The sequence below is a fragment of the Schistocerca piceifrons genome, chromosome 5, assembly GCF_021461385.2.
Source record: "Schistocerca piceifrons isolate TAMUIC-IGC-003096 chromosome 5, iqSchPice1.1, whole genome shotgun sequence".
NCBI lineage: Eukaryota > Metazoa > Arthropoda > Insecta > Orthoptera > Acrididae > Schistocerca > Schistocerca piceifrons.
In genome coordinates, this window is record NC_060142.1 from 481,215,632 (window position 1) to 481,236,009 (window position 20,378).

The following is a 20,378-nucleotide window of genomic DNA, read 5'->3' on the forward strand; positions in this document are numbered from 1 at the left end:
ATGATTTCCGTAAGGACGTCCAGAAAATGATGAAAAAGTTCAAAAATCACAAATTAAGATGATTCCGATAGTTTCCCATATCTTCCAAAAATCCTTGTATTTTTAACAATAAAAGAACATTGATTTCGTTTGTATTCGTTAGTGATTTTTTTCCTCCAGTAACTCTGTATGTCATAGACGATAAATCTATCCTTGTGCTGCCACCTGTCGTTTTCCGCCGTAGATAAATTGCGCGGGATAACTGGGCGGTACGAAGCGCTGATTATTTGGCTGGGTTTGATCTTCGCTTGTTGTGCCTATTGGTGTTCAATTATTGACATGGGGTAAGTTATCACTGTTCAGTTGTTTTTGTAGGGTGTTGTGTTGTATTTTTTTGTACCCTATTGGTGGGAATGGGAATGAAAAATTAAGATTTTTGTTTACCTCTTTAAAACATATTGTATAACTGTCCAATATCTTGTCGAGTTTACAGTAGGTGATGTACTTAATTATTTGTGTAACTCCAAGATGTTTGTTGTGCGCGAAGGTTTGATGCGTTTGTGCGTAGTTGTATTTAGAGTTACATACCGAAACTGAGGAACAGTGCTTCTGTTCACGTGGATGAACAGGAACATACTGCTTACATTATCGTTATACATTCCTTAAAATCACACGCTTTGGGTAGTTGAACAACTGGGCATCTGCGGCACACAGCCGTGACAAGATAGAAGATGTATCGTTTCAGGTGCCACCACGGTACTGTCATTTATTGTTGTTTACATATGTAATAGTACTGTTGACGTGGTGTTGTTTCACGTCGTGCTACCTATCTTCACGATTAATGTACACAACTGTTGCAGGAAGAGTTCTCCACGAACAGGCAATGTCATTCCCTTCCTTTCACGAAAATCATCTAGCTTTTTCCTCAGTTTGATGTGTTTGCTGGACCCTGTCAGGAAACTTCAACTGAGGCTCATCTAATGATCCTTTCAAGCTGTTGTTATACTAAAAATGATTCTTTCGCACTTGCTATGATGCTATAACTGCGTCCTCATTTTCCACTTAGGTGTTGTTAAGCAGATGTTTACTGCCTGAGTATGTTTTTTGAAATTACCCATCCTCATATTCAGTACTTCCGTGGTAGCTGGTGTCATTTTTTGTTATCAGAATACCTTTAGGGTCATCTTTCTTTGTGACATCCACGTTGTTTTTTAAAAAATGTATGGTTTCAGTAATTCTTCGACTTATTAGTAGATCTAATCTTTAGCATTGGATACAAAAAAAAATATCATTCTTTCCAATATTAGCACTTGCTGATCATGTGTCACAGTTTTTTTTTGACCACCACCCACTGACCCCTCCCTCTCCACTGTCTTCCCCTGTCAATGGTGTTCAGTTCAGTGTATGGACGTAATATACACGTGATACTCTTAAAGGATTTTTCTGTTGTGCTGTAACATTGTTGAACTTTATTTCAGTTTTAGTTACCCTATAAAGAAAATATTGAATGTGGTACTAATATTAATGTTGCCAAAAAATTAGTGTAGAGCTGGAGTTAAAGATAATGTAAGTTTGTTAAAGCTACAAGTCCGTAGCATTTCTTGGGTTCACCAACTCTACGCTAGTCGTCTTGTAGCCCAACCTAGACTGCACTATGATACTGGTTTGTGTGTCATCTCAACTATGTTTCTTTTATTTTTATTTGCTAGACCTGTGTCTGACAAACATGGATTGTTCACTAGATATTGATGGCAATTTGAGAGAATTAATGAATCTACACTGTAAGTTGATCAGGTTTCAAAGAAAGAAAGAAAGAGATAGAGAGAGAGAGAGAGAGAGAGAGAAATTGGACACTTGTGTTTATACTCAACTTCATTTCTACCCTTGTGACAATGCAGAAGCAGAAAAACCCATAGCAACAGTGTATCTTAATTTTATGTGGGAAGGAAAATGTAGGTACATTTTGTGTTAGTAAAATTATTTTTTTCACAAATAAAGAAAACTAACATACACTTTGTTGTTACAATAGCCTGGATACATCTTCTGCAATATTTAATCACCCACTATTTTCAATAATTACAATTTGTTAATCGTAAAAATATGTAATATTAGTAATCAGAAATCGAATACAAATTATACATTTCACCTTAAGATTTACCTTTGCTATAATTATCAGAAGAATGACTCAGTTCTGTGATTATAAAATTCTGTACAAGATAGAATGAAATCATTTCTCTCAGCAATAGCTTTCATTTTATCAAAACTAGAATGACTTTTTTCATCGCGCCAGTACATGAAAATCAAACTGAAAACCATGTCGTGACCATTATTTGTACCTGGCAAACATGACTCAAAATTAACAATTTTCTCTACATGTTCCAAAGAAACATTACAAGTATCACATTTTGTAAATGTCTTTCATCTAGAGGCACTTTCTTCGTTACCTAGTCTTTGATATTCTGTTTCGGAAATACGGAAGCGTCCGATCCCGCCCGTCTGCTTTGACCCATGACGTCACAAATATGGCGGAAACGACCATAAACCACAATTCCAATATGGCGCATATAAAGTCGGTACGTACACATTATGAGGGCGAAAATACATTGACAAACACACACACTTTCCACAAAAAGTCTAATGGCACTAATGGGACAAGCGCGAGAAATGGGGTGTTTTTAGGTGGGGGCAAACTAAATATAAACAAATTTAGACACCCACCCCAATTCAAAACCACGAAAAAGACCGACATTACAAAACTCCCCAAATACCACTAAACACAATGTCATCTGGAATCGGACACTTCCCTTGACCTATACAGCTCAACAGCAGCTCCCGATCCCATAAATTAGGATCAAACACTTCCCTTAGCCTATATATCTCAAAAACATCTCCTGATACCAATATCAACATACACAGCCACACATTGGGATCGAACACTTCCCTTGACCTGCGCACTGTTAATTTTATCCGTCATATCCATTCCTGAACAAAAACAAGAACCGATTAATTTTACTAAAATTACCACAAGATGTACAGCAAGCAACACTAAATTAACCTTCACAAAAAATAGTTAACTCACTGAAACGAATTCCACTACAAACACAGCCAACACTAGAACAATTCTGGATAATGAGCAAAAGCAAACTGAGCCCATTACACCACACAAACGAAAACCCTGAACATACCACCAGAGAGCACAACATGACGACGTCTACAAACACGCCACACTCACAAACCAAACTCCGCGCCGTCATGACGTCACACACAACACCTGCACGTCACGGGTCAAAGCCGACGCATGGTATCGGACGTTTCTGTCGACCCACTGTTTCATTATGTTCTTAGTGTGTTAAAACTCGTCAGATTATGAATTCTCATTGAAAGCAGGCACAGGAATGCCAAATTAAGACAAAAACCTAATGGATCCTGAATGTCTGAATACTTACCTGAGGTCCACTTCCTTGTATAATTCACGTAGTCATCAAAACAATGTCTGGAACGAGTTAAACATCTTTTCTGTAATAGTTCCTTCTTCCTCATGATGTTTCAACGTTTATTTAACTGTTGTTATGTAACTGTTGACCTTTCTAGAAATTAACTGTTATATAAGGTTGTCAGTCAAATTAGAAGTACCAATGAGTGAGATAATTTGATTTTCAATTTTTTTAATGGTAGCAACAAAAAATTCTAATTGGTCTGCTAAAAATCTCAACCATAATAGGAAAGAGATAGTAAAGAAGAAATTTAGCAACATTTGCGAGCAGCTGTCAAGTAGCAAAAGGTGTGACTTAAATCCTTCGAAAATATCCAGGACTCTGTGCAATACAGGAAACAGTGACAGGAAACTTGTTTTGGTGTTGCTTGACAGGCACTTGTATTTAACACCAGTAAATGCACAGAATTCTTTTAAAATATTGTTTAAAACTGTATAAGTTTCAAAAATATGTAAATTAACAAGCCAGCTGCTGCTGATTTAAACATTGTTGTGCAAAACGTGAGGGCCACAGCCAACACCAACCAGTGGTTTATGTAATTTTGTTTGATATTTCTGCCAAATAATGTGTGTCCGATTACATTTGGCTCCCCCAAAATTGGTATTTGCATTGTCTGCAGAAAATTCAATTATTTTGTCAAAATTTTCTCAACAAACTGAATTTGTGTATCAGCTGCTTCGTTTGGAACATTACAGTTATCCCAAATTTTGATCTTTATGCTGAAATCGGAAATTTAATATTGAACTACTAATTGAATCATTTTTACTGTTTTGTGATTTGATGTATCAGTCATTATAGACAAATATTTTGCTTTTTGTAATTCATTGGCTGTTTCTGTAAAAGCAAGGGAGGCGAACATATTAACAACTACTGCTTCACTTTTAGTTCTAGCACAACACTGTTTAGGTATATTAAACAGCTGACAAATAAAAAAAGTGCAGTCATTTGACCAAAAACTACGATTATGAAAGCTGGCATGATGAGAAGATGGCACCTGCTGAGTATATTCTAATTTGCACATGATCTAGATTTCTGTTCACAGCCTAAGATCAAATTGTTACATCCAACAGACAGAATAACATCATCTACAAGTGCAAATAGTGATATGAATGCAGTACAACAAGCAAATGTCCTGTATGACTGTTTAATGTAAATAAGAAAATTGTATGTTGAATGCTACTTTCTTTCAGCTTACTTTTCCTGATCTGGTGGCATTTACGATGTTTGAGTGGCAGTTCATTTGCATAGCTTCTGTAGTGTGCAGGCCATGCAAAACATCAGTTGACGTCTTAAGTTTACAGTTCTAGGACTGAACATGACAAGAACTAACTGCCGTCCAGTGCTGATGTGGCTGTGAAATAATGATTAATGTGCTCTATCTCCTTGGAGATTTATTTTTTTAGTATTTTGACTGTCAGCTGTCTCTTTCAATGTTGGCAGTGCAATTAAGTGGTCTGTTTTCTGATATTTGTTTTTTTTCTCTATTTCTCCATTCCCATCTTCAATAGTTCTAAATTCCAATGAGGATGCTCCCAGTGGAAATAATGGGCAAATCCTCACAAGGTTTTTGTGAATGAATGCAGGAATGCTTCATTGACTGCACACTACCAGCTATAAACATTGACAGTTCCAGGCACTTTTTGTATCTTACGTGTCACATGTCTTGTAGTTTCATTCAGTGTGTTTTTATTGCAATTTACATTTAACAGAAACTGATAAAATAATGTGAAACCTATGAAGATATAATACCCTCCAGTGCAGTAAGTAATTATTCGCTTAATTTAATTTTGGCCACCTTCATCATCTAGTTTTTGTGGATATTGAGAAATCATAAAATACATATGCAATTGGCCCTGTTTTTCAGCGTCCTCCGTGAAGCCAGCAGTTCACGAGAACAGAGAGCAAGCAGTGCCTGTGCTAGTGGGAACAAACACCAGGCTTTGAATGGTGTCGGTTCCCCTAGTGGATCTGTGCTGTCTTTAAAAAATACTGTGGCCAAGAGAAAATCAGGTAACATAAAATCTTAGCTGGTATAGTAACAGGAGTATTTCTGCATTCTTATTCTACTTCTTCCTGCTACATTTAACATGTGTAACTTGCGTGTATCTGCTTGTAACTGTATTTTTTTTTATAGCAACAAAATTGTAATTTAAATGGATAGATAAAAAAATCTACTCAAAGCAGGAGAACACAGAGACAAAAAGGTTTAACTTTTACAAGCTTTCGGAGCCAGTAGCTCTTTCTTCTGGCAGGAGAGTTGAAGGGCAAGGCAGACAGAAGAAGGAAAAGGACTAGAGAGGTTTAGGGAAAGGGGTACAGTTCAGAAAATTCATCCAGTACCCTGGGTCAGGGGAGATTTACCAGACATGATAAGAAGGAAAGATTCTTTTTTTTTTCTCCTGGAAACTGGCAGATGAGGCATATAGGTCACAGATTAGTCGAGGTAAGTGCAAGAGATTGCTTTATTTGAAACTGCACACGAGCCTCGCGCAGGTTAGGATTACATCCAGAAACACTGACTTTCAATGGCAGGCCTTTGGGAGAAACTCTAAGGGACAATCAGATTTCAAGGAGCAGAATGTTGGACCTTAATTTTAATAGTGCAAAAACAGGTTTTCGAAAAGAACAGATGCAGTATATGATGGTATTTCAATATATGATGGTATTCATCATGGCAAGAGAGGAGTGTTAGAAAGGATGGGAGTGACAAAAATGAGAGGCAGAGGGTGAGAAAAAGATAGAAAAAACGGGAGAAAAGTGGGGGAAAAAATTCGTAAGTCAGAAAGATTTGCACGAAAATCGTGAAAACAGAAAATGGTTAGCAAGAGGCAATGAATGGGTGAGAATTTCTCACCAGATGAGTGGTCTGTATGATTAAAAAAATGATTGAAGGAAAAAAAAAAGATAGGGAAAGTTGTGAAAGGGGGGACAATTCTAAAAATTGGGGGGCCGGAAAAAGAAAATCATAGGAAATAATGTAAACTACTTTGCTTGGCAAATAGTGATTTAGGAGATGACAGTAAAAATTGATCAGGGCCATTTGGCCAAAAACTAATGCACAAAAATGAGAAAGAATTGTGTATAAACAGGGTAAGTGGAGGGTAGGAAAGAAAATAGCTGCCAACTTTTCCAAATAAATCGGCGAAAGACAATCGGGAGAAGGCCCTGCAGTGTAGTGAACTGTAAGCTAATGTGTAAATAACAGTGGAATTGTTGTATCCAAATTCGCATAAACAATGAGCCCGTTTATATGCATGAAAACCGGTACTAGAAAACGTGTAGAGGCAAAGAGTTGATTAATCTGGGTGGTACAGATAAATAAATGATCAGACTATTAGCACAAAAGGTAGAAAACAGATGATAGTTTGAAGAAGATAGATAACAACAAAAGCTGACAAGGGAGTTATGTAAGAAAGTGCCATGGCCATACACATATAACAATGAAAATAATAAATTACTGCAATATAATGTAAATGGATAGATTAAAAAGCTACCCACCAATTGCTGGCAGGAGAGGGGGGAGGAACACCCCCCCCCCCCCCCCCCCCCCCCCCCCCGCGCGCACACACACACACGCACAGGTTTAACTATTACAAGCTTTCTGAGCCAGTGGCTCCTTTCTCTGGCAAAGGAGCCACTTGCTCCTAAAGCTTGTAATAGTTAAACCGTTTTTTGTGTGTGTGTGTGTGTGTGTGTGTGTGTGTGTGTGTGTGTGTGTGTTCTCCTGTTGCCGTATGGTGAGTAGATTTTTTATCTATATTTGTTTTTAGTCATGCAACTAATTTTCTTGGTAAATATTAGTTCAATTTCTAGAATTTTTAGCTGGATTGTGGAAAGAATGGGCACTTTGTTAAACTGACAAGGAGACAGATGGCCTGGCGTAGTACTTGCGTTCCTGGGGTACAACTCCACTTTAAATGAGGAGAATGTGCACAAACACATTATTTTGAAACCACAAGTTCCTTCCTTGGGGGAGAAAGAAGGAAAGTGTTCCGGAAGTAATTTTCAAGTAAAAAAAAAATATATATATATATATATATATATATATATATATATATATATATATAAAAAAAAACAAAGATGAGGTGACTTACCGAACAAAAGCGCTGGCAGGTCGATAGACACACAAACAAACACAAACACACACACAAAATTCAAGCTTTCGCAACAAACTGTTGCCTCATCAGGAAAGAGGGAAGGAGAGGGGAAGACGAAAGGAAGTGGGTTTTAAGGGAGAGGGTAAGGAGTCATTCCAATCCCGGGAGCGGAAAGACTTACCTTAGGGGGAAAAAAGGACAGGTATACACTCGCACACACGCACATATCCATCCACACATACAGACACCTGATGATGAAGGTGTCTGTATGTGTGGATGGATATGTGCGTGTGTGCGAGTGTATACCTGTCCTTTTTTCCCCCTAAGGTAAGTCTTTCCGCTCCCGGGATTGGAATGACTCCTTACCCTCTCCCTTAAAACCCACTTCCTTTCGTCTTCCCCTCTCCTTCCCTCTTTCCTGATGAGGCAACAGTTTGTTGCGAAAGCTTGAATTTTGTGTGTGTGTTTGTGTTTGTTTGTGTGTCTATCGACCTGCCAGCGCTTTTGTTCGGTAAGTCACCTCATCTTTGTTTTTATATATATTTTTTCCCACGTGGAATGTTTCCTTCCATTATATATATATATATATATATATATATATATATATATAAGGGACAATGAAATACAAAAGTAAGAATTGTGCCAGCTTCACTTCATAGGTAACAGAAGGGTGCAACAGAATGAGGATTGAAATAGATACAGGAATAAATAGCAGGTAAAGTTGGAAGGGAGGAATTGGGGACAGTGAGAATGAATGCAAATGTGAGATGATGATGATGATGATGATGATGATGGGATGAAATATTGTGTAGGAATGCAGATTCCCATCGTCAGAATTCATGGAAACAATTGTTACATATGAGGATCCATATGTCTCGTGGTACTGTAGGTATTGAGGTTTTTCGAATTATAAGAAATAATCATAGTTGAGAAGGTTTGTCTTCTAGTTGTTAGTTCAGAGGTGACTGTACAATCTGATACGAGGGGGTACACAGTTTGCCACAGTGATGACAGGTGGAGCAGATTCTGTCCTTCCTTTTTGTCGTGTCATTTTCTTTTCTGTGCTGCCTGTTATGTGTTGCTGTTTGTCAGCTATTTTCAAAATGAAGTGCCCATGGTAGACTACTGATCTCCAATATGAACAATTGAGGGCTGAGGTCTCCCAATTAACATTAATGTGACAAATCTCTACAGTTGACTTGATCACTCTTAAATCGTTTCATTTAACCTTCAACACATTATACGCAGAGTAGGGGAATAACTGGTGATATTGTTCCAGCTTGTTAAGGTACTGTTTGTAGCATGTCCAGGACTCAGATGAATAAAGCTGGGTGGAAATTACAACTAATTGTGTGTGAGGATCTTTGTTGCAGCATTGACATTTCAGATTTCAACACTTGAGATCTTAGTCTGGAAAAGCTGACTCCATTGACGGTGACACTGATACCTGATATTGTCTTTCTGCCCCCCCCCCCTCCCCCCACCCACTCCCTGAGGACTTTTCTCTCTTTGCAGCCTTCCTTTCAGGCAATACATCTAAAACCAAAGATTGTAGCCATTCTGTTGCGCTTGGGGCACGGGTTGTCAGGTTCCTGACTTGGCGATTATGTGTTCTGGGGTGTAGCTGTTATGCACATACTGAGGAATTAATAAAATGTTATTTCAGAAACTTTTCACATTTGTGTTAAAAAATGTTCAACAAAAGGCTATGGGCTGAGGCACCGGTGTGAAAGTAAGGTTTTATAAATGTTAAAAATGAGTCATGTGTGGAAACACCGAGCTGGTTTGGAAGTTACACATGTGCCGATCATTCATTTTTTGCTGATTGATCATCGTGTATGCAGACTGCTGTTTTTTCCACTCAGAGCTAAATATGAGTGTTACAGTCCCAACTGGATTGCAGTGGTTGAAAAGTTGATTGGGCATGAAAATTATTGGACAACGAAATTTGCCATGAAGGTGTAGTTAGTCCATGATGAACTGTGGGAGTATTTGAAAACCATGCTTCGGATTCTACAAGATGGGACAGTTATTGAAAGAGAGACAAAAGGCACATTCCTGGATTATACTTTTTGTGAACAAGGTAAATTATTCCCATATAAGGGGGACAAATATGGCAGCAGAAGCCTTGGACGGCCTTGGAAAAAACATTTGAAGACTCAGGACTCACATGTAGAGTGGGCTTGATTAGATCACAAGTCACAACCAGATTAGATAAATGCAAGTTGGTGGGCGACTACTGTGATTGAATAACAATGACCATCTTTAAATTAAATTAAATGAAGCTTCCGGTGAGTGAAGCGTGGATTGGGACTTTTCTCCTGGCTGTATTACCTGGTCATTATTAGCCTATGATTGTGACACTTGAAAACAGTGGCACATGTACCACGGAAGATTCTATTAAAGTGAAACTTCTATAAGTCGTTAAACCCGAAGACGTGAATAGAAGTGAAGAATCTGCTTTATATACAGATAAGCAGAGCTCTACAATATATTGTTGTAGCAAGGTGGAAAAGGAGGAAGCTGGTCAAAAAATAACAGTGACAGATATGTATTTAGGAAACCGTCACAACAATAGAAAGCTTTTTAGCAGCTGATGTTAAACAGTCTCATGTAAAGGATATAAATCAGTATTTAGATTCTTGTGCCTGGACTCAAATCACTAATGATGAAAGGAAGCTTCATAATGTCAAGCCATGTAATAGTTCATTGTTCAGTGTGGGAGGTGATGGCTTAATATCAGAGACTACTGAAAGTCTTGATCTGGTCTTCTATACTGGTTTTAAAACAATAGGAGTGGAAGCATGTGACGTCATTCACATCCCAAACTGTCTGTAAATTTGCTCTCTGTCAGTAAAATTGTAAGCAAAGGGCATAAAGTGACTTCTAAGAAAAAAATGGGATTCATCTACAATTCAGAACGTGAACTAATTGTCAAAGCAATACCTAAGACAGGGTGTATATGATCCGGGAGATCTGGGAAAAATGCGGGAATTTTTTTCATCAGGGAGAAAATGGTGAAAACACAGGAATTTTTTAGAATTCCAGGAATTTGTCTTAAGAAAGGATATTACTGCATCCTGCTACTGCAGAATAATACTGCAGCAATAAAACATGAACAAGAGGAAAAAAAGGAAAACAAAACTTAAGTTGCAAAAGAAATGCGCCATATACAACAACAAAACACAGTGCTCATACAAGCGTCTGCCAACAGCAAGATGTGTCGGAGGCTTTAGGAAGACATGTAATGCTTCAGAACAACAACTTGTGTCCGATGAGTGTGACGTCACAATGGTTTACATTAGATTCGTTTGAGTGGTTGCAAGTGGGCTCATGCGCATGCGCAGTTCAGTCGCGTAGGAGTAGTACCTTCTCCCGGTTCTGGCTACAGAAGTGTGCCTGTTGGTTGTATAAGCAGTAACAGGAAGCAGCTAGATGCTACCCGAAAAAATTTTACTGGCATGAAAAAGCTACCAGAGTCGTGCAAGTGCAACAGGCCTGGATCTAGCGGCAGGGGGCAAACCGGAGTATCTGCCCCAGGCGGCAGTTTCAGGGGGGGCACCAAATTCATATTGTTGAGGAAAAAAACCTTATTTCACACAGTGCCTAGCATCCAGTGCACATTGCTATATCGATTACTCATATGATTTTGACATGCCTCCCATTTGTTTTTGAACATTGCTGAACACACTCTTAAGTTGATTTCTGAACGAATCATAAATTAATTCTTGGATGCACGCGTACTCTACGTGATGTTTCTGCCAGGGGAATCCCCGTTGCATCTAGAAATAAACTTTCCTACAGACAAAAGGGGATGGACTATACGAGCTGAGCAGAATAAAGCCAAATGGGTGAATGCCATTTGCTATTTGTTTATGAGGTTGATTAGGTGTGCGAATGATCAGCATTGTTATAATTACTAGCGAAATCCGTAGATTCAGACTACCAGAGTGGAAATAAAAAACTAACAGGAATAACACGTGAGAAAGATTATGTATTATATTCTTGGTGTAGCCAAGAAAATGAAATTCTGACAAAATTTTTGACCAGATCACTACACTAGTAATGGACAGTTGTACAGCCCCTGGCTAGCAGCCGCTTAAGTTCTATTCTGGGAGTAGTGCGGAAAACGTGTTGTAAGAACATGTAATAATGCCTAACTGGAGAATAAATGTGGGATAACTGAACTGGTGATTGTGGCAGGGTTAGTGAAGTTAATCAGAGAAAAGTTTTGACACTGGCTGGAATAGATACAGTATTAGTGGTGACAAGATTGTTTTTAGAACAAGGAAGGAGAAGAAATGAGGACATTAGACAAATTATGGAAGAGTATGATGATTCCAAATTTATATAAAAAATTTTGTACTACTACTACTACTTTTTGATCGCGTGCCTTAGAAGCTGGAGCATATGAATGAAATGTGAAACTATTTCCTACATAAAGTTTTTTTGCTTGTAGTAGGCGTTACAGGCATTTGATATCGGTACTTCGTGTGTTATATTCTACCGAGTTATAAAAATTACCATTAGTGCCAAAACAGTCTCGTTTATTTGGTGTGTTACAATTGCTGCAATATTAGACAGGTCTATTTCGTTTTATCTTGCAGACAGTGACAAAATACATGTAATGAGATCAAGAAACCACACCAGTCTTAGGTACTATTTCAGGGTGTATACGACCTGGGAGATCCAGGAAAAATCCGGGAACTTTTTCATTTGGGAGAAAACCGGGAAAAACCCGGGAATTTTTTAGAATTCCAGAAATTTTTCATTGTTTTTGTTTTCAGTTACATTTCTAATTTTGACTTGTAACAACCGATACTCTAACAAAGTATATTAGTGTATCCCACTACTGCAGAATAATACTGCAGCAATAAAACATGAACGAGAGAAAAAATGAAAATAAAACTTAAATTGCAAAGGAAATGCGCCGTATACAACAACAAAACACAGCGCTCATACAAGAGTCTGCAATGCTTCGTAGCAACAAATTGCCTCCGATGAGCGTGACATCACAACTTTTTACATTAGCGGGCGCCTCTCTCTAGTATTACCCCGATTCGGAAATATTGTAGATCCAGGGTTGATCCGCATAGCAGTCTGAGTTATAGCAGGGAAGTGGGTAGTCTCCATGTGCCTCATGTTTACATTTAGTGATTTTGCTGTTTCCTTTTTGTTTACTGCTCTCACGTCAAATGAAAACAAAACTGATTTCTGTGGCCGGGAGCTATCAAGTGGATTAAAAGACATTCACATAATTACAGAAGGCAAAAATATGTTACTAGTTTCAGATTTTCTTTTATTTCCACTTTTCGGATGGTCGAGCATTAATTGCCTTGCAGAACAATGAAGCTATTTTTGTCGGTTTGCTAAAGAAATTTCCTTTTATTAATCTTTTCTGCTGAGGCAGTCAATATATTTGAAACAAAGAGTTTAATTCCACACTTTTTGCTGCATTTAAAGGGCACGTTTTCATCTTCTAACAGATCTGGCATTATGTCATAATAAAGAACCAAACATAACACAATATTGGTACTCCAAGTGAATTTACATCCCAAAAACCACATGGAAAAGCTTAATATCCAGGTCGAGGCCTACTTCATTGGGAATTTGGACATAAAATTGTGCACTTTAAATCTGCACATTTTAAATGTAAGATCTTTTAATGTTTTACATGTACGAACATATGGGCCTCCTAAGTCATCATAGCTATGCAAGTCTGATGGTGCCTGTTATCTGGCGCTCTCTGGCAACTGCTGAAACGGACCTATTTCTAACAGGTCGCTGGAAAATACTGTGAATGGTGGTTTGAAAAGCGTTACTTTCAAAGTAAATTTCCTTTTACGCAAGTTGAACTATGTGCGAGAATGTACGATGAATTTTTTAAATCACAGAGCGTTTGACTCTCATTTAAAAATCTACTCTTTGATGATGAGCCATTTAGAAGAATTTTGAGCCCAGAAGACCAGACATTTGTCATTATTAAAAATTTTACTGGCTTGTTTGTGTGATATGTCTTAAAGTGTAATACACACATAAAAGACCAACATTATATGTGAAATCTTAGCTTCCCTTGCAGCGTGTTAGACACCAATATTATATGTGAAAGCTTTTCTTTTCTTGTAGCAACACTATGTATATTAATTTAAACCATTAACTGTTGCTGTTTGTGTGTTTGTGTTACGTAACGGTGATGTTGCTATTGGCCGACTCCATCACGTGTCCTAAGCTCTGAATACCTGCTGTCATTGGCTGGCGAGATCACCTGACATGACCTATGACTGACTTACAAAAGCGCATCACAATCTTAATTTCAGTGCTGTGGAAAGTAACTTGTGGTGTTTGGTGGAATTTGAATTTATACTTTTGTAATACGAAAATATGCAGCGCACATGTTGCTGCACATCAAAGATCTTTCCATAACATGTTTTTTTCCCCTGAGATTCGTTTTCTAAAGCACCGGGAAATTCTACGCCCCTGTATAAAAACATAACCATTCAAAGGATTGATAAGTTATACAGTTCTGAGAGAAAATAGACCGTCAGTTAACAGAGAGAAAGTGTGTCTTCACCTGGGAGAAATTGTATTTTTAACCAGGAAATCTGGGATTTATTTTTTCCTTGTCCGTGTATACACCATGTATTTGTACGAACAGGTTTTTCAGTATTAGACAATGACATTTTGACTTTTCATGTAGCAAAACATTTGATGAACTTTGATGAGGTCATAGATCCTTTCCCAGAAAGGAAAGCACGCCATGTAAAACTGTAGCAAGATTATAGAGAGAAAAATGCTTGGTCTTATGGATCGAAGAAATGTGTATTGTTTTGCTTGCCTCCTATATTTAATTTTATGCCACACAAAACAGCATGTTATTAGCTAATAGGCAATTAAGAGTGCAAATTTTCTGTAGAGTTCTTGCTGTCACAGTTACAAATAACCCCATCCAGTATTAATTGCGAGATTTTTAAAGGGGGGCTAGATGTTAGACCGGCCGATTAGAAGCAGGAGAAGCACCACAGGACATTTTAATTTCCACTGTGCTGAATATAGTCTGATGGCATTCATTACAAGATATACACATTGAATTCCACAGAGCGGTACACAGTGACGTGCGATAGAAGAATGCTGTTTGAAGAAGCATGGCACTGCACTTTGGCACACTTAAGACTGAATAACATGTCTTATATGTCTTCGAAAATATGTTTTTATGTATCAGACTCTTCAAAAAAATGTGCGCTACAAAATGAACATACTTTTGAAAACTTGATTTTTTTTTAAAATTAAAATGCTCAAGGGGGTGGAGGGGAAATCTAGAATTGCTCTTGCTCAGAAACATCATAAATCTGTGCCGAATGCTTAGAGCAGTCTGAGTTGTAGTGGGGAGGTGGGTTGTTTCCATGTGACCCATGTTTACGTGTAGTGATTTCGCTGTTTCTTCTTCATTTGCTGCTCTCGCGTCAAATGAAAACACAAAGGGTTTTCTGTGGTCAGAAGCTGTTGAGTGAATTAAAATATATTTACATAATTACAGAAGGATAAAACATGTTAACTACTTTTAGATTTTATTTTTATTTCCGCCTTTTGACAGTCAAGCATTAATCGCCTTGTAGAGCAATGAAGTAATTTTTGTCAGTTTGCTAAAGAAATTTGGCTTTTATTAATCTTTTCCACTGAGGCAGTCAATTTATTTGAAATGAAGTGTTTAATTCCACAGTATTGGCTAGTTCCAACTGTAATTTACATCTTGAAAACCACACTGAAAAGCTTAATATCAGGTTGAGGCCTACTTCATTGGGAATCTGGACATAAGAATGTGCACTTGGCGCGCTCTGGCAACTGCTGAAATACGAACCTATTTCTAACAGGTAGTGGGAAAATATTGCGAATGGTGGTTTACTTTCAAAGTAAATTTCCTTTTATGCAAGATGAATTATGTGCGAGAATGTATGATGAATTTCTTAACTCCCACAGTTTTTGACTCTCTTTTAAAAATCAGCTCTTTGAAGTGTGACCATTTAGAAGAATTTCGAGCCCAGATAATCAGACATTTATGATGTTATTAAAAATTTTACTGGCACATTTGTCAGATGAATCTTAAAAGTGTAACATGCACTAAAAACATCGTTATATGTGAAAGCTTAGCTCCTCTTGTAGCTTATTAATCTTAGAGGAGGAGGATATTACTGTTTAACGTCCCGTCGACAACGAGGTCATTAGAGACGGAGCGCAAGCTCGGGTGAGGGAAGGATGGGGAAGGAAATCGGCCGTGCCCTCTCAAAGGAACCATCCCGGCATTTGCCTGAAACGATTTAGGGAAATCACGGAAAACCTAAATCTGGATGGCCGGAGATGGGATTGAGCCGTCGTCCTCCCGAATGCGAGTCCAGTGTGCTAACCACTGCGCCACCTCGCTCGGTATTAATCTTAGAGTCCAATATTATATGTGAAAGCTTTTCTTTTCTTGTTGCAACATTTTGTATGTTGATTTAAACCATTAACTTTTCCTATCTGTGTGTTTGCGCTACTTAACATTGATGTTGCTATTGGCTAATGACATCACGTGTCCTATGCTCTGAATATCAGCTGTCAATGCTGGCAAGGTCATGTGGCGTTAGCTATGACTGGCTTACAAAAGCGCATCACACTCTCGATTTCAATGCTTTGGAAATTAAAGTGTGGTGTTTGGTGGAATTCCAATTTGAACTTTTGTTGTCCGAAAATATGCAGTGTACATGATAAAAATGTTCAACAAGGTGTTAAAACTATTAAAATGTAAAACTGAATGAAAAGTCCAATACTGTGCTGCAGGTGTAATTACTTAAGTCAATTAAAGAACCACACAGCTGGTCTCACAATTTTTAATTACATCTTCTCATGTACACTCCTGAAAATGGAAAACAGAACACATTGACACCGGTGTGTCAGACCCACCATACTTGCTCCGGACACTGCGATAGGGCTGTACAAGCAATGATCACACGCACGGCACAGCGGACACACCAGGAACCGCGGTGTTGGCCGTCGAATGGCGCTAGCTGCGCAGCATTTGTGCACCGCCGCCGTCAGTGTCAGCCAGTTTTCCGTGGCATACGGAGCTCCATCGCAGTCTTTAACACTGGTAGCATGCCGCGACAGTGTGGACGTGAACCGTATGTGCAGTTGACGGACTTTGAGCGATGGCGTATAGTGGGCATGCGGGAGGCCGGGTGGACGTACCGCCGAATTGCTCAACACGTGGGGCGTGAGGTCTCCACAGTACATCGATGTTGTCGCCAGTGGTCGGCGGAAGGTGCACGTGCCCGTCGACTGGGACCGGACCGCAGCGACGCACGGATGCACGCCAAGACCGTAGGATCCTACGCAGTGCCGTAGGGGACAGCACCGCCACTTCCCAGCAAATTAGGGACACTGGGTATCGGCGAGGACCATTCGCAACCGTCTCCATGAAGCTGGGCTACGGTCCCGCACACCATTAGGCCGTCTTCCGCTCACGCCCCAACATCGTGCAGCCCGCCTCCAGTGGTGTCGCGACAGGCGTGAATGGAGGGACGAATGGAGACGTGTCGTCTTCAGCGATGAGAGTCGCTTCTGCCTTGGTGCCAATGATGGTCGTATGCGTGTTTGGCGCCGTGCAGGTGAGCGCCACAATCAGGACTGCATACGACCGAGGCACACAGGGCCAACACCCGGCATCATGGTGTGGGGAGCGATCTCCTACACTGGCCGTACACCACTGGTGATCGTCGAGGGGACACTGAATAGTGCACGGTACATCCAAACCGTCATCGAACCCATCGTTCTACCATTCCTAGACCGGCAAGGGAACTTGCTGTTCCAACAGGACAATGCACGTCCGCATGTATCCCGTGCCACCCAACGTGCTCTAGAAGGTGTAAGTCAACTACCCTGGCCAGCAAGATCTCCGGATCTGTCCCCCATTGAGCATGTTTGGGACTGGATGAAGCGTCGTCTCACGCGGTCTGCACGTCCAGCACGAACGCTGGTCCAACTGAGGCGCCAGGTGGAAATGGCATGGCAAGCCGTTCCACAGGACTACATCCAGCATCTCTACGATCGTCTCCATGGGAGAATAGCAGCCTGCATTGCTGCGAAAGGTGGATATACACTGTACTAGTGCCGACATTGTGCATGCTCTGTTGCCTGTGTCTATGTGCCTGTGGTTCTGTCAGTGTGATCATGTGATGTATCTGACCCCAGGAATGTGTCAATAAAGTTTCCCCTTTCTGGGACAATGAATTCACGGTGTTCTTATTTCAATTTCCAGGAGTGTATATCTGTACAGAAAAATTTTAAATTAATGCTTTGATAATGGGGAAATGAAGCTATGAGATATCTTAAAGTACAGAATGAATATACATAAACACGGAAGAAAATATTACGCATATAGTTATGAAACTAGGCGTTGATTTCATATGCGACAAAGAACAGGCCAGTATGTATTTAATAAACAAGATCTATAATTCCATACTGAAAGAAGGTTATTTACAAATGGTATGTCACATGGTGTTGAGAGTTACAGAATGCCGCAGGTTAAGAGATGGCATGGCTAGGCAAAGTTTGCAGCCCTCTGTAGTTGAAAAATAAGCAGTATAAAAAAACAAAGGAATAGAATTAGTAATCAGAAACTGATTCTTGATTAAAAAATAGTGAAGTAGTAATAAATTGGAAGAAAGATGGGGCAGTTCGCATGTAATGTGGAACAATTGCCATAACCAGGACTGACCTGTGTTAAAATCGCAAACGGTCACCACTTTGTCAATTAAACTACGTTGCTGTCAGCCATGTCAGGCGTCAGACAACACTCCTTGGACATGATATCCAATAAAGTATTGAGTCCTGGATTGACTGAAGAATAAAATAAAAGTTAATGATGAAAACTAATAAAGTTAATGTATTGAAACACACCTCTGTATGCAGAAGACTTCAGCATTTTGTACTGCTCCACCAGTACCGGTATTGCTGAGAGGTGCCTACAGGGAGCCATCCACAAGGCGCAGTCATGGGCTCTAGCCCACAGTTTCCAGTTTTCGGCCGTGAAGTCATGTGTTATGCACTTCTGTTGGTGTCATATTGTTCATCCAGAACCAGAACTTCAACTTAATGATGGTCCACTCATTGTTGTGGAGACATATCGATTTTTAGGACTGGTTTTCGTCACCTGATTGACTTGTCTTCCTCACCTTTGTCAGTTTAAGCAGAAGTGCTGGCAGCTCCTCAGTGCCCTCTGCTGCCCGAGCTGCAGATCACTCTACGCTGCTGCAGCTCTACAGAGCCCTTGTTCAATCCCGCCTTGACTATGGGAGTCTGGTTTGTGGTTTGGCGGCACCCTCAGCGTTTTGTTTACTCGACCCAGTGCACCACTGTGGTGTTTGCCTAGCAACAGGAGCATTTAGGATGTGTCCGGTGACCAGCGTCCTTGTGGAGGCCAGAGTCCCTCCATTGCAGGTTAGGCATGCCCAACTGCTGGCCAGTTATGTTGCACATGTTCATAGTTCTCCTGCACATCTGAATCACCGTCTCCTTTTCCCACCCATGGCTGTTCATCTCCTGCATCGGCGGCCCAGGTCAGGGCTTCCAATTGCAGTTCGTGTCCGATCCCTTCTTTCCGAACTGGAATCCTTCCTTTACCACCTATACTTGAGGTTCATTCACATACACCTCCATGATGTACACCTAGTCCACGACTTTGCCTGGATCTTTCACATGTCCCTAAGGACTCAGTTGACTCCGCGGCTCTCCGCTGCCATTTCCTCTCGATTCTTGATATGTACCGAGGCCACGATGTAATTTACACCGATGGCTTGGTGGCTGATGCTCTTGTCGACTTCGCGTATGTCCATGGAGGACATATTGAACAGCATTCCTTGCTCGATGACTGCAATGTTTTCACAGCTGAGCTGGTGGCTATATCTCGTGCTCTTGAGCACATCCGTTCTGGCTTGGGGAGTTGTTCCTTCTGTGTACTGACTCCTTGAACAGCCTACAAGCTATTGACCAGTGCTACCCTCATCGTCCTTTGGTAGTGACCATCCAGGAGTCCATCTATGCCCTGGAATGGTCCAGTTGTTCAGTGGTGTGTGTCTGGACCCCAGGTCACGTCGGAATCCCAGGCAATGAACTTGCCGACAGGCTGGCCAAACAGGCTACATGAAAACTGCTTATGGAGATCAGCTTATCTGCAATTGACCTGCATTCAGTACTACACCCCAAGGTTTTGCGGCTTTGGGTGACGAAATGGCATACCTTCGGTATACACAACAAACTGTGTGCCATTAAAGAGACTACAAATGTGTGGCAGTCATCCATGTGGGCCTGTCACAGGGACTCTGTGGTTCTCTGCCGGCTCCGCATTGGCCATGCTTGGGTGACCCATGGCTACCTCCTGCGCCGTGACTGCCCACCTCAGTGTCAGTGCAGCGCCCGGCTGACAGTGGCCCATATCTTGGTGAGCTGTTCTTCTTTGGCTGCCCTGCGATGCACTCTTCGGTTACTGAACTTGTTGCCCTTAATTTTAACTGACAACGCCTCATCGGCTAGTTTAGTTTTATGTTTTATACGTGACGGTAGGTTTTATCATTCTATATAAGTTTTAGCACATGTCCTTTGTCCATTTGTGTTCTGCGCTCTAATGCTTTTAGGGTGGATGTTTTAATGTGTTGCAGAATGGCTGGCTTTTCCTTTTTATTCTCGTAGTTGGCCAGCCAAGGTCATCTGCTCTCTTGTTTTTTACCCCCTTCTCCCTTTTCCTTGCTTCTCAGTGTGGTTTTCTTATTTCGTCCATAGT

At 40.2% G+C, this 20,378-nt stretch overlaps 1 protein-coding gene across 3 annotated transcripts in view; it reads left to right on the plus strand.

Annotated features, from left to right (window-relative positions):
• The first annotated feature begins 220 nt into the window (after positions 1 to 220).
• Positions 221 to 20,378, plus strand: part of LOC124797996 (DNA (cytosine-5)-methyltransferase 1-like) — a 245,355-nt gene continuing 225,197 nt past the window's right edge. For all 3 annotated transcript variants that reach the window (XM_047261181.1, XM_047261182.1, XM_047261183.1), the window contains exons 1-2: positions 221 to 323; positions 5,338 to 5,483. In XM_047261181.1, coding sequence (XP_047117137.1) covers positions 319 to 323; positions 5,338 to 5,483 — 151 coding nt within the window. In that variant the 5' untranslated portion in view covers positions 221 to 318. The remainder of the gene's footprint in view (positions 324 to 5,337; positions 5,484 to 20,378) is intronic.